General features: G+C 44.0%; 1 protein-coding gene and 1 pseudogene across 1 annotated transcript in view; both read left to right on the top strand.

Moving 5' to 3' along the window:
- The window catches only part of CPE (carboxypeptidase E), a 119,429-nt gene extending 114,734 nt beyond the window's left edge, over window positions 1-4,695 (top strand). Inside the window, exons 8-9 of the mRNA XM_070048202.2 lie at window positions 2,539-2,657; window positions 4,076-4,695. Coding sequence (XP_069904303.1) covers window positions 2,539-2,657; window positions 4,076-4,174 — 218 coding nt within the window. The 3' untranslated portion in view covers window positions 4,175-4,695. The remainder of the gene's footprint in view (window positions 1-2,538; window positions 2,658-4,075) is intronic.
- Window positions 4,696-5,322: 627 nt separating this feature from the next.
- On the top strand, window positions 5,323-13,033 carry LOC127487129 (interferon-stimulated 20 kDa exonuclease-like 2 pseudogene; annotated as a pseudogene).
- Window positions 13,034-14,793: the final 1,760 nt, after the last annotated feature.

The raw sequence follows: 14,793 nt of genomic DNA on the forward strand, positions 1-14,793 counted from the left end.
TCCGGCTTGGGACCCTCTGGCTCCAGGACACCTCTTCTGTCTGTGAACCATTGGCTGCCATACAAATATTACTTTCTCTTCATTCCATCATATGAAAAGTTTAGGAAACTCTGACCTAGGGAATCAAAGGGAATGAAATCTGAGGACTGGACTCTTGGATACTCCAGCTTTTCCTGTTTTTTTTTTTTTTTTTTTTTTAAGATTTATTTATTTATTTGACAGAGTTACCCAGAGAGAGGAGAGAGAGAGGTCTTCCGTCCGATGGTTCACTCCCCAATTGGCCACAATGGCCGGAGCTGCGCTGATCCGAAGTCAGGAGCCTGGAGCTTCTTCCAGGTCTCCCACGTGGGTGCAGGGGCCCAAGGACTTGGGCCATCTTCTACTGCTTTCCCAGGCCATAGTAGAGAGCTGGATTGGAAGTGGAGCAGCCGGGTCTCCAACCGGCACCCATATGGGGTGCTGGAGCTTAAGGCCAGGGTGTTAACCTGCTGTGCCACAGTGCCGGCCTCTCCAGCTTTTCAAAGTCAAGGTGATAAGGAAGGGAGAACAAACAATGGCCTCCAAAGCAGAAGGAAAACAATATGCATTGTCCTGGAAGCCTGGGGGTGTTTCAGGAAGGAGGGGGTGATAAGGAATGCCAGCAAGAGCAGCCTCGTGAATGCATCGCTGGAGTTAGCCACGTCATTAGGGGCACAAGTACCATGCATTTTATTCCAGGTTCTTGCTTGCCTAGAGATAGGAATTCAAAGCAGAGACATAAACATGGTACACATGTGAGAGATTTATTTAAGGGAGACGGTGAATATACATTCATGCCAGAGTGTGGGGGACCCTACATGGAGAAATGCCCATCAGGAGTGGGCCAGAGGGTTGCCTATGAGGAGAGATGGGAAGGAGGCCAGAGGGCAACCCATGAACATGGCCAAGGGCAAAAGAAGGGTGTCTCCACATGTATCTGTTTTACGGTGAAGTGCCCTAATAGAATATACAAGCGAGGTGGAGTTTAGTGTGTATGAGGCTTCCTGGGAGTTCCATACCTCCTCCACCTGGAGCTTAACTTCCATGTGCCCATCATGGCATCTCCTCCTTCCTGGTCTCAGATGAGACACTGGAGCATCATGGGAAAGTGAGCATACTGGATTGACAGGTAAGGGAGAGGAGTTACAATGCCTATGCGAAAATATTCTGGCTCAACTCTTCTTGACACCCTGCCCAGTTCCCCTGTACCGGTGTGGGTAGCTGTGACAAGATCTGTTTCCTGTGGAGTGCATAAGCAGAACCTGATTGGAGAAAGTCCAGGAGAGAGTAGGAGGAGAATCATCAGTAACAGAGAATGCGGACAGATCTTTCCAGAACTTTGGTTATCAACAAGATACAGGAGGCACTGTCTGAAAGGAGATGTGGGGGTCTGGAGACAGACGGGACGATGTGGTGATGGGGGCTTCACCTGCCCTGGTTCGATCTGTTTCACCGTGAGATAAGATGGGAAGTATGCCCTGAGAGAGCGGGTGAGGAGGATGTGTGGCCCAACTCAGGAGAAGGAGGAAGTGTGGCTTGTCCTGGAGGACCTCCTGCAGAGAGTGCAGCTCCTACCACAGCCTCAGCACCACCCTGCAGAGGCAGAAGGCCCCCATCTCGGGCCCACCCAGAGCCAGTGCAACGGATTGTGCATTTTGTCAGGTTTTCCAGGAGGCTGATATCCACCTAAGTTTGAGAAGCCTTGATGTAGGAAAACAGGAGATTGGAAGAACTCAGGAGATCCACCTGCTCTGAAATCTTTAGGAATCGGAATTTCTAACTAGATCCTCGGGAGTTGTGGGGATGCCGCCCTTGGGCTGCACTCTGCAAACCCCCGACCTGGACTTGCACCATCAGGTCTTCACCTAGCATGAATCAAAACGTGCTGCCAGGTGCTCTGACCTCCCCACTCAGGACTTGATAGATATCTTTTTTTTTTTTTTTTTTTTTTTAGATTTATTTATTTGAGAGGCAGAGTTATAGAGGGCGAGAGATAGAGAGAGGGAGAGGTCAGGTCTTCCATCTGCTGATTCACCAGCTAGGCTGATCCGAAGATAGGAGCTTCTTCCTGGTCTCCTTCGTGAGTGCAGGGCCCAAGCACTTGGGCCATCCTCCACTGCTTTCCCAGACCACAGCAGAGCTGGATCAGAAGTGGAGCAGCCAGGACTAGAACTGGTGCCCACATGGGATGCTGGCACTGCAGCCTGATGCTTAACCTACTGCACCATAGTGTCGGCCCCACTGTAGACGTCTTTTTACCTGTATTTCTCCTGGTGCAATCAGAAGAGCCATGCTCTTAGATGTCTGCTAGATAACAGTAATGTCTGTAAAGCAGCTGTAAGAAACGAGCATATTGGGAGAGCGTCTTTCCCTTTTCAAGAGAACTTCTTCAAATTCCCTGTATATTTATTTTAAAAATAGGGATCGGAGTCTAACCAAGCAATGGTAGGTATTTCTTAGATGGCATAACTATGCGATCCACATGTGTGCCTTGTGATTTGATATTTTGTTTTCCTACAGCGAAAGATGGTGATTACTGGAGATTGCTCGTACCTGGAAACTATAAACTTACGGCCTCAGCTCCTGGCTATCTGGCAATAACGAAGAAGGTAGCAGTTCCTTATAGCCCTGCTGTTGGGGTGAGTAAACGTAAGAACTTAGCATGGCAATAATAGCGAACCTAGTAAAAACTAAGTACCACCCATTGTCAGGCATATTCGAGTGACTTACATTTAATCTTCATAATAAACCTATGAGGTGGGGAGTATTAGCCCCATTTAATAGATGAGAACACTGAAGCCTAACAATACTAGATGATCTGCCCCAAATCTCATTGAATGATTTACCACCGGTGTTACCATTTCTCAGTTTCTTAAAGATACATGAAAAATTACAATTTTATTTGCTAACCTGAATTTCAATCTACATGGAATTTTGTTCCTTTCTGTCTTTATTTCTGGCACATAGCACAATGCTTTACTCACCAAATATTTAAAAAAAAATGATGCCAACTAGACGATTTGGGGCTTTAACTAAACATTTGTTAAGCATACACCATGAGCACGGCCCCTATGCTAAGTACTACTGAAACGTATATTTTATTCAAGCAGATACCATTAATTTTGCTAGAAAGGAGATGGTGATGAGACCACAGTATTTCCAATTCAAAGGCTTACCTGAAATAAATGTATTGTGTTTTATTTGTGCACCCAAAGTTTGGAGTATTAAAGTTTGTTTTCGGCAAACAAAATATATCGAGTTTTTAACTTATGCTTTGGTTTTGGCTGTGTGTGCGTGTGAGTTAGGTTGTGTATACATTAAAATAAGGAGGCAAATTTTCAAAAAGTAAAAAAAAAAATAGCCCCAGGAACAGTCCGTAAAGGTTCAACCATTTTGATCCTTAACTTTTCTGGCTGTCTTGGTTCCGGGATATGTAATCACATTCTAGAACAACCAGGGGTGCAGGTGGCCACATTCAGAACTCTTGGTTTCATGCGGAGCGGGGCCTGAGGGTTGGGGCTGAGTGCTGCGGATTTTGAATAGGCTCTGTGCAGGAGGCCGCCTAGACCTGACGAAGCTCCCACATGACAAGGGCAGTGGTTTGGAGATACGTGTTTTCATTCAGTTCTTCAACAAACTCAAGACTTTGGAAGGCAGAACTTGATGGCTGGGGACAACAGCACATAGAACTGTATTCTCCCATATGTCTCCATCTAGTAAGAGAAAGTCCAAGCTGGCAGGGAAAGCTCATTCAATAGATAAAGGCAGAATATTAACTCCAAGTGACACCTTTTTATGAGGGAAAGAGACTGGGGCAGGAGGTTTTCTTGAACTATACCTGCCTTAAAGTGATTTGAGCAAAACACATTTCAAACATAATGACTTTCGATTTTTCTCCCCGAGAATATCTCTTGTTTATTATAAGAGATTTTTTGAGGATCTACTTTAATTTGGGTGACTGAGTTGAGATTGTTATTTAAGCAATGAAACTGTTCATTTTTATGTCTATTTTTAAAAGCAATTTGATAAAAATAAGTTCTTGATTTTTCTCCCTTAGGTTGATTTTGAACTGGAGTCATTTTCAGAAAGGAAAGAAGAGGAGAAGGAAGAGTTGATGGAATGGTGGAAAATGATGTCAGAAACTTTGAATTTTTAGAAAGGCTTCTAATTAGCTGCTTCTAATCTGTCTATATAATGTAGTATGATGTAATGTGGCCATTTTATTTTAGGTTTTGTGCAGTTATTTAATATTGATTTTTGATCATTTAAATATTAAGCAAAATACATAAATAGACTTTTAGGCAAAAATATAAGAGCTTTATTTCACTCTCTTATAGCATTTGTTTTCCTACATCTGCGGAAAGGACTGTAGAAAAGATTTATGTCATCTAGTCATCTTAGCCAAACGCAATATTCTAGGTGTTATTTACAATACAGGACTTTTTGAGTAATTTTAGCTTTTAAAATTAGTAGACTTATTTTAATGTAACTGGTGAGCCTGTCACATAATGAATGCCATTGAAAAGATCAATGGACGTTGCTTGGAGTTGTGAGCACTCTATCGCAAGACTTCAGTAGTTCAGTAGAAATTATTATTTGTCTATTGTGCTGACTAGCTACATAAGCATGATGTTGTTAATGCATTTTTGATGGAAAAAACACATACATGTTTACCAAGAGATTTTATGAAAGGAATAGAGACCGACTTCTTGCTTGCACACATAGGGGCACTATTATATCATTCAGCCTGTTAACACTACGTAAGAATTTAGCATTTTCTTTTGGTTGTAGATTGACTCAAAAATGCATTCTGAATGAATAAAGGTTACAAAAAAATCTTCCTGGTGTGTATTTTGATTCTTCATTGTTTTTGGTTTAGAGCTGAGTTCTTGTAATGAAAAAAATATATTCCCTTAATAGTGACTTCTTATTTGTTCATCTGCATTTTAAAATGCGTGGACTTCTATATGCCAAGCAAGGTGTTGGCATTGTGTATATTATCATGCTGGACAAAAGGTTCTGATTCCATGGATCTTATGGGCTAGCTGTGGATACAAACTTTAAACACACACAAAAATTAATACGTAATTAATGCATTCTGGTGAGTAAATCAATGGGAAAGAATAGAGTGTGGAGAGTAAGAATAATAGACAAAATTAAATTCCACTGGGTACGAGAGTGAGGCCTTTTATGCACATAAGCCCAGACTTAAAATATGAGTAGATGGGAGCCCTGCAGAGTGACTGAGTGTGTGTGTGCATGTGCGTGTGTGTGTGTGTATGCTGGTGGTAGTATGATTGCTCAATGTCGCAGGTACACATTTTTGTTAGGATAGTGCTAAATGTTGTAGCAGTGAATCTTCAGATACGCAAAGGATCTTCCAAAAGTTCATGGAAAATAGATATTATGATAAAATTATGCATGGATTTCCATTTTTTGTACCAAAATAAGCTTGTCTTTTAATTCTATTTTTCCATGAACTTTTTTAAAAAAGACTGTTATATGTTAGCTTAGAACATAGTATATTTCTTGGTCCAGGGACCTGTACTGGGAAGAAGATAGATAAGGTGCCTTTTTACCACACAGTTGGGGACACATCCTGAATCTACCATCTTTTTTTCGTTCAGAAAATTTTTTTAATAAATATAAATTTCAAAAATACAACCTTGGATTATAGCGGTTTTTCCCCCCCATAACCTCCCTCCCACCCACAACCCATCCCATCTCCCACTGCATCTCCCATCCCATTCTTCTTGAAGAATCTACCATCTTCTGCATGTGCCCACCAGGATTGCATCAGTGGTCATCTCTATCGCTCCCAGCGGAAGAGAGGAAAGAGCGTGGTGAAGCATGGAGGGGATGTTTCACTGGCCAGGCCTGGGAGAGGGATAGATTCCACCTGCTCACCTCACATGCCTGTGGTTACATTCCTCAGCCACAATAGCTGCAAAGGAGTCTGGGAAATATAGTCCAACAGTACATATAGGTGGGGGAGGAGAATGTGGACTTTGATGAACCTCCAGCAGTCTGCTGGCTAGAAAGATCAGCAGGTGCAAAGGAATCAGAGCAAAAAAGAATGTTTCTGGGGGACTAAGGACAGAATGAATGGAGCAGGGAGATGTGAGATATGGGAATTAAAACCTGGGAGGTGCACAGGAAAGTATCATGCGGACCTCATAGACCAGATGTGAAGACTGAGGATTGAGTTCTTAGAATTACTGAGTATCTGTAAGCTAGAAAGGGACATGATGTAACTTAGGTTCTAAGGAGTATTCTCATTGCTGTGGAGAGAGTAGAAGCAAGAGCACAGAGCAGATAAGAAGCTATTACAGGAGTCCAAGAGAGAGGTGACTTGGATCAGGTGGTGGCAGTAGTGATAAGAAGAGAGTTTATATGTGAATATTTCACAGGTAGAATTGACAGGTCTTGATAATGGATTGGATGTGGTGACAAGGGAGAGGCAGCTATCGGAGATAATACTGTGTTTCCAACTTCAGCAAGTGGGTCTGTAGTCTATGGCTCACTGGAGAAGAAGCAGATTGGGGAAGGTGAGAAAATAGTAATTTCAGTCTAGGAAATGCTAAGTTGGAGGTGCCTATACTTGAGAATATGCAGATGGAGGTGTGTGGTTGGATCTTCCATGTGGGATGCTTGAAAAAGGGGCCTGGGATTGGAGGTGGAAAGTCAGGTGAAATCAACATGCAGATGTTTCCTTTAATTTAATCATCCAAACTGTGGCCCTTTAAAGAATGAAAGGGACATAGCTGATTATGGGAGGGCATTAGGTATAATCTAGCATTTTGGGGGCAAAGTTTGGTACAATGGTCATCTTTAAGACCACAGGAATATACAGATTCCCCTAGGAGGAACTCAGAGCGAGAAGAAAAACAGGATCTGGATTGAACTCCAAGGAACTTCAAAGTTCGCTCCTTGTAGTTCTATATAAAACAGGATATATTAGGTTGTGCTATAAAGAGAAGCAACCCCAAACCTCAGTGGTTTAACCTAATCATTTGTTTCCTATGAGAAGTCTGTAACATCCATGCAACTCTCCAGGAAACTTGTTCCGCACATAGTGACCCAGCGATAGGCTGTCAGCCTTGTCACCCGGACAGCTAACCCAAGGTTCTCTCAGTCTCATTCTGGTCACACAGAGATAACTGAAGTCACTGCTGCCCATAGCAGAAGTGCCCATGGGCAGAATTAGTCACACAGCCCTGTTTAACCACATTTGTTGGGCAACCGTATTGCTGCCACAGTCCTCTCTCCTGGTCGCTAACAAGACTTTGCTCTCGGTTTTCCAAACATAGGGTTCACTCCACAAGGGGGCAACTTAACGTCACATCAAACCATGGTTTTGAGTTTCAATTTTGGGATTTCTGAGTGATCCCACACTAGTGTCTACATCAGCTCTGAATGTTCCTGCTCTTGCTCCAGACACTTAGGAACTAAAGAGAGAGAGACCAGTCAATGTGTCTATCAAACACAAGGTTCAGTGGTTGAGAGGTTGTGTTTGAGGCAAAGTCAGTAAACACCCCATTTGAAGTGGCGAAGAATAAGCAGTACAAGCACTCATCAGTATGCAGCAACTCTGAAATCTTGCCAAGTAGATATTTTATAAGCCTCCTGTTTGGGGGATGGAAAACATTTCTGATCTCAGAATTGGGTCTACACTCTGTGAACAGCTTGCTTCTCTTACTGGTTTTCATGGTCTGACTTTGCACTTTTCTTTAAAAAATTTATGTATTTATTTATTTGGGAGGGATGGTGAGAGAGAGAAAGAGAGAGAGAGAGAGAGAAGAGGGAGAGAGAAAATATCTCCCATCTATTTGTTCATTTCCCAGCTGCCCACAACAGTTGGGGCCAGGCTATGTAAAAGTCTGGAGCTGGGAGCCCAATCTGGGTCTCCTGTCAGTGGCAGGGACATAGCTACTTGAGCTGCTTCCCAATTGCACATTAGCAAGATGCTGGAACTAGAAGCTGAGCTTTCAGCTGGATTCAAACCCGGGCACTCCAACGTGGGATGCAGGCACCCTAAGCAGTATCTTCAGTTCAGCGTGACTTTGCCCTCTTCCTCATTCATTCAGGACCTAGGTTGATCCTAGGTTGATGAAGGTCCCACTCTGCATAGCTGTACCATCTAGAAAGTGTGACTTCCCGATCCACTGAGGAAAAGACTAGAACCAAGAGCAGAATTGGCATTGCCTTAGTCTCACATGCCAGCATTGCTCCTATTTCCTTTGCCAGGGCTAGTCACATGGCCTTGCCTAACTGAACAGAAAGCAAGGAAGGTGAGGGAGCACATACAACGTGCCTCTCTGCCAATGAGCCATACAGACCAGCTGAATTACCCATACAGCTGTTGGAAGGAAGGTATTAATTCCCTGCAGTCTTGCTCTTGCAACCATTTGGTGAGCTATATGGCCTTGTGTTCTTACAGTGTACCAATTTTGTCTAATGGGGAGTGCAGGTTAAGTGCTCTTGGGAGGGAAGCTCCTTTTCCCTGGGTTCGTGTCTGTGTAGAAGGACCTCTCCTAGAATAAGACTCTTGGCCTTAGTCCCACTCCTCTCTCACTCCTCCCTGTAGAGAAGTCAGTCACCTAATTACGAGGAGAACATGGTGCCTTAATTGGGCAGAACAAGTCTATCAGAAAACTGTAAACTTCCCCTTCCCCTCCCTAGAGCCAGCTCCAAACTCTCTTAGGTGCTGGCATAAGCTTTGGGTGCCTGGGGACAAAAGTGGTAGTTGACTGGCACAGAGTACTAATGGGATCTTGGTCCTCAGATCTAATATCACTTTCTCGAAACAGATTATCAAGAATACAGTTGACAGCTTAACTTGTCTTTACTTTTCTACTGGTTCTGAACTCAAGAACAGGAGAAATGGAAGCTGAATCTATAGCTTCCTTAGGAGATATAATTCATTAATATTTTAGATGTGGCCTTTGCAGAAGCACCTGTCTTACTGGAATACTGTCTTTCTCTTAAGACAGTTCAAGATGATGCTTACATTTTTGGAAATGACATCAAATTGTTGATTCGTGTAAATTTAGCATAGATGAAAACTCTGATTTAGACTTTTGGTTTAGAACTGAAGGTTAGAGCAAGCAAGGACTTGGGCGATATGTAAGTTGAGGATTAAACAAATCTGAATTGTGAAAAAGAGGGTCAAATTTATTTTATTTTATTTTATTTAGGATTTCTTTATTTGAAAGGCAGAGTTAGAGAGAGAGGAAGAGAGAAAGAGAAAGAGAGAGAGAGAGAAAGAGAGAGAGAGAGAGAGAAATCTTCCATCTGCTGGTTCAATTCACAATGTCCACAATAGTTGGAGTGGGGCTGTTCCAAAGTCAGGAGCCACGACCTTCATCTGGGTCTCCCTCGTAGTGCAGGGGCCCAAGCACTTAGGCAATCTTCTGCTCATTTTCCAGGTGCATTAGCAGAGAGCTAGATTGGAAGTGGAGCAGCTGGGACTCGAACTGGCACCCATATGGGATGCCAGCACTACAGGCAGTAGCTTTACCCATTATGCCACAGTGCCAGACCCAAGGTCAGATTGTTTTAGGGAATTAAAATCAGCAAGGAAGAGGACTGTATAATTGATTGTAATTAAATAATACTTTTTGAACATTACTATTTCTTCTCATTGATGATGGAAACTAGACACATTACCATGGAGGGAATAGTTCATTTTAATTCATATTTTTATGTCCAATTCTTCGCATAAACAGAGATAGAGTATTTGCAGAAAGGGAACTATGAGCTTTGAAATTCATATTTTATTTATATACTCAACCTCTGAAATCTTTCCATGATTTGGTGTTGTGGGAGGCTAAAAACCTATCATTCACTCCAACATATTACTCAACTTCTCTTTTTCAAAATTCTCACGAGGATTGTCTTCTGTGGTTAGGACTGGATGACATTTCAAATTTTCGCCTGAAAAATGTCAAGATACAATATGCCCAGATTTTTTTGTGCTTCACCTTATAAATAAACTGCATACTGACTTTGCTATTCTTAAACATCATCTAACATACTTACAAATGCTATGATTCCTTACCCTTTATTTCTTTCTACTATACAGTCATAATTGAATCCACTTATCATGACTTGAGTTTCTACAATAGGCTATAATGATAGTTTTATGTGATTAATTTAAATCATTGCAAAATTCCTGAGAATGAGTATTTTCAAAGACAGGACTAAGATTTCTCTTTGCTGGGGTAGGAGCCATGCATGTGGACCAAGCTGAAAACTGTATATAGTCTATAAGAGAAATCAGGGCAAGTGTTTGGCCTAGTGGTGAAGACACCATTTGGGTTGCAGATATTTCATAAGGAGTACCTGGCTTTGAGTCCCAGCTCTGCTGATGTGCACCCTGAAAAGCAGCAGGGATGGCTCAAGGCCTTGTGTCCCTGCTACCCACGTGGGAGACCCAGATTAGGTCCTGAGTCTTGGGTTCAGCCTGGCCCAGTCCCAGCTGTTGTGGGCATCTGGAAGGTGGAATAGTACATGGAAGCTCTTTGTCCCTATGTCTAAAAATAAAATAAAGACAAGAGAAGAAACATCACCTTGATGAAACTTACTGGAACACCTCATGATGCCAGGGGGCCCAAGGCAGTAACTTTGTAGAGTGCTGTACTTTCTCCTGCTTCTTTTTTTTTATTGGACAGGTAGAGTTACAGACAGTGAGAAAGGTATTCCTTCTGCTGGTTCACTCCCCAAGTGGCCGCAACAGCTGGAGCTGCACCGATCCGAAGCCAGGAGCCAGGAACTTCCTCCTGGTCTCCCATGCGGATGCAGGGACCCAAGCACTTGGGCCATCCTCCACTGCTTTCCTAGGCCATAGCAGAGAGCTGGACTGGAAGAGGAGCAGGCGGGACTAGAACTGGCACCCATAGGGGATGCCGACACTGTAGGCGGAGGATTAACCAAGAGAGCCACGGCGCCAGCCCCCTACTTCTTTTAATCTAAAGCTGTCTTAGTTCTTTGAGGATGTTCTCTTACCTTTTCTTTTCTCCCTCCTTTTCTTTTGAAGATTTATTCAGCAAATACAAAACGCTCACCCCATGTTTTCCCCCAGGAAGGTGGCCTGTGGTCCTCCCCATCAATGCTGTCATCACTGTCACTATCACCCTTACCTTTACTGAGAAGTGTCTTGTGCTACCCTCTGTGCCTGACACTTGAAATGCAGTATTTTGAAACTACAGTTACAATATTTTAAGGTTAGTAGTGCTGGGTCCAGTGCTGCGGCATAGTGGGTAAGCTGCCGCCTGCAGTGCTGGCATCCCATATGGGCACCGGTTCAACTCCCCACTGCTCCACATCTGACCCCGCTCTCTGCTATGGCCTGGGAAAGCAGTAGAAGATGGCCCAAGTCCTTGGGCCCCTGCACCCCTGTGGAAGACCTGGAAGAAGCTCCTGGCTCCTGGCTGCTAATTGGGGAGTGAACCAGCAGATGGAAGACCTCTCCCTCTCTCTGCCTCTTCTCTCTCTGTGTAACTCTGACTTTCAAATAAGTAATAAATCTTTTCTTTAAAAAAAAAAGTAGTGCTACAGTCTTCCTATGTAACAGATGAAGAAAGATATTCAGAATTTAATTAAACTGCTCACTTCACACAGCTACTAAATGGCAGAGCGAGAGTAAAACTCATGTCTGCCTGCCCTTGCGCCAATCCTGGCTCCACTGTACCTCACGTCTTTCGTATGACCTAGAAAGAACTGTAGTCTTAATTAAATGTATCCTGTTTTATATTGTTTTTTGACTTCCAATATGTGGGTTGCTATACTTTGGGCTTTGGAGTAGTATTTATTACTTATTCTGAAGGAAGGCCATTTAAAGGTAATTTAAGAACCCTTTTCAAATCAATTCAACAAAATTTTTTTGAATAGTTTTTTTTAAGATTTATTTATTTATGCGAAAGGCAGAGTTACAGAGAGACAGAGAGAGAGAGAGAGAGAGAGAGAGAGAGAGAGGTCTTCCAACCGCTGGTTCACTCCCCAAATGGCTGCAATGGCTGGAGCTGCACTGGTCCGAAACCAGGAGCCAGGAGCCTCCTTTGGGTCTCCCGCGCCGGGCGCTTCTGTTCCCAGTGGGGCCGGTCTAGGAGAGCCTCATCCGTAACTCCGCTGTGGGAGTCAGCCGGGATGGAGTGCTCGACGTTTTGTCAAGAAGCGGCGGCTCCTGGAACGGACAGGCTTTCTGGAAGGAAGAGAACAGCCCCCTGGGCCAGTCTCCTCCTAAGTTGCACTCGGACTCTCCGGAGACAGGGGAGGCTCCTGCAGTGGATGGCGCTGGGAATACCCCTTCCCTCTCAAGAAAGGAGACAGGGGCCTGCAGCACTGGGTCAGAGCAGTCCCTGGAGAAGAAAGCTGCGTGTCTGTGTCCTGGCTGCCCCCCGCCCCTCCCCAGAAGGCCCGTGCTGTCGCTGGAGGGAGTTCCAGGGCGCCTTTCCGAAGATTAAGAGCCGCCCCACTGGCTCCCAGAAGAATGTCGCCCAGAGCCCACGCAGGCTCACTCAGAGAACAAGTTCTCCCGGAAGTTGCAGAGGACGATGGTGGCAGTTGGCTGTGAGATGGTGGGCACGGGACCCAAGGGCGCGGCAGTTCCTTGGCTCCATGGAGCATTGTCAGCATCACAGTGTTGTGGTACCCAGAAACAGCGCATGGCTAATGCTACACCCTTCAAGACTGCTCAGAGGCAGATCTTGAAGCTACCCACTGGGGAGGTGTGGTGAGGAGTGCCATCCCCAATGACTTCAAAGCCCTCCAGGACGTTCAGCCCTAACCCGGGACGTCTCCCATATCCCCTGCCCGCCTCAACTGGAAAGCCAACTTCCCAGAGAAAGCCACCTTGTCTCTGAGGCATCTCACCCAGAAGCTGCTGCACTGGGACACACAGGTCGGGAACAGCCGACATTCCCCTGTGGAAGAAGCTCAGGCCACCATGGAGCTTTACAAGTTGGTGGAAGTTGAGTGGGAGCAGCAGCTGGCCCAGAATCCCCCAAAAGACTAGCAGTGGTGGGAACACTGGTGATGTGAGCAGGCAGAGGAAGCCCCCAGGCAGAGCCAGGGCAGTGGGCTACGGATGGACGCTCCACCAGCTCTGCACCGTTGGAAGCTAGATTTTTTTGGGAAGAGAAAGGCGCCACCCTAGACTTAATATCCATTGAAACTTCACCTGAAAAAAAGAAGAACCTCAGGTGAGATAATGCTGGTAGATGATATGAAAACCCAGGTATCAGAAGAGGGGTGGTGTAATACTGAGTCTCTGTTAGGCCAAAATGAGCTCAGGCGCTTGCAGGTGACTTGAGCTTGCTGGTGGTATTTAGTGGAGAGTGGTGACAAAGAGATAAGGCAATCCTAGACTGCATGATAATAATTTCAGTATCAACTATAGTAGTATTCCTTAAAAATTATTTTTAAATGATTGTGTTTTTTCTATTGATGCTGCTTAATCAGCAACTGCTGAATATATATTTTATTGTTATTAAGAGGCAGAGAGACAAAGAGATCTCTTATCTCTTAGCTCTCTTCCCAAATGACTGGGTTAAAACTATAAGCCAGGAACTCAACCCAGGTCTCCCATGAGAATAGCAGGAACCCGATTACTTGAGCTGTCATCACTGCCTCCCAGGCATGCACTAACGTGAGCTAGAGATGAGCATTGAACTCAAGTTCTTCCATGTGGAAATCGGCACCCAAATCAGCACCTTAGCCTCTAGACCAAACACTACCCAGTCAACCACGGAATATTAAGGTCAGAATGATAATGTGAAAAAAGAGAGAGAAAAGCATAGTGGGCTTATACCTCAAGACTTGTGAGACTGGTGTCTACCTTGCATTGTTAAAATCTGCCTGGATCGGTTGGTGCTTCTGAAGGGTTATCACCTAAGCATCCATGTGGAGATGACAGTGACACAAAGTGGAAGGACTCTGCCCAGACATTCTGGGTAACTAGGATAAATGTCTACCTTTAGATAAGAGGGTAACTCAAACAGTTCATGGAAAATGGAGTTAAAAGATAAGGTCATTTTGTCCAGAAATTGAGATACAAGCCTAGTTTTGTCGTAACTCACATTTTCCATAAACTTCTTGAAGATCCTTTGTATGCATGGTTAGAAAGCTTACTGGGAACTCAACATGATGGAACACTCACTACTCTTCCTTTTTCATTTTAGAAACAGAGTTTACCTGCTATAATTGCTACAAAACTGGGAGAAATGTGGTCATTTTCTCATTTATTTTCTTTGTAACTTTTCAGAATTAAACCATTATTAACTCTGTGATGCAAACTGATCAAGCTGAAATCCTATTCATGGACTTAAGAAAGAAAACTGGCCTGGTGGATATCATTACTGAATTACTGAGAAATCACTGGCTGATGAGCATAAGACAAAATACAGCACCCCGCAGAGTGTGTAAATCAGAACATGAAGAGCCAAACCAGTGGCCGAGTTTGTCCTTTTGTGAGTTTGAAAATTATAATAATGCATTCTTCTTATTGTCCTGACTGCAGGACTTAAAATTTTCAGTGAACCCTCTGGCTAAAACTGTTCTTCCCTCTTACAATGACACTAATATTTATTCTAGAAATTCCTGAAGATTCAGCTTTGCCACTGCTGAGCCCACTTCTATTCCCTACCCTTGCGATGGTGCAGCTGGCAAAAGTCGTTTGCCTACCTCTCCCTTCTGCTCCAGAAATGTCACTGCAGCTTTTCCCCTGGGTTTATTTTAAACTTTCGATTTGAAGAGCAGGATGGTGAGAAAACGGCT

Source organism: Oryctolagus cuniculus, chromosome 8 (assembly GCF_051225735.1).
Source record: "Oryctolagus cuniculus isolate XC-2025 breed Fujian yellow rabbit chromosome 8, ASM5122573v1, whole genome shotgun sequence".
Lineage (NCBI taxonomy): Eukaryota > Metazoa > Chordata > Mammalia > Lagomorpha > Leporidae > Oryctolagus > Oryctolagus cuniculus.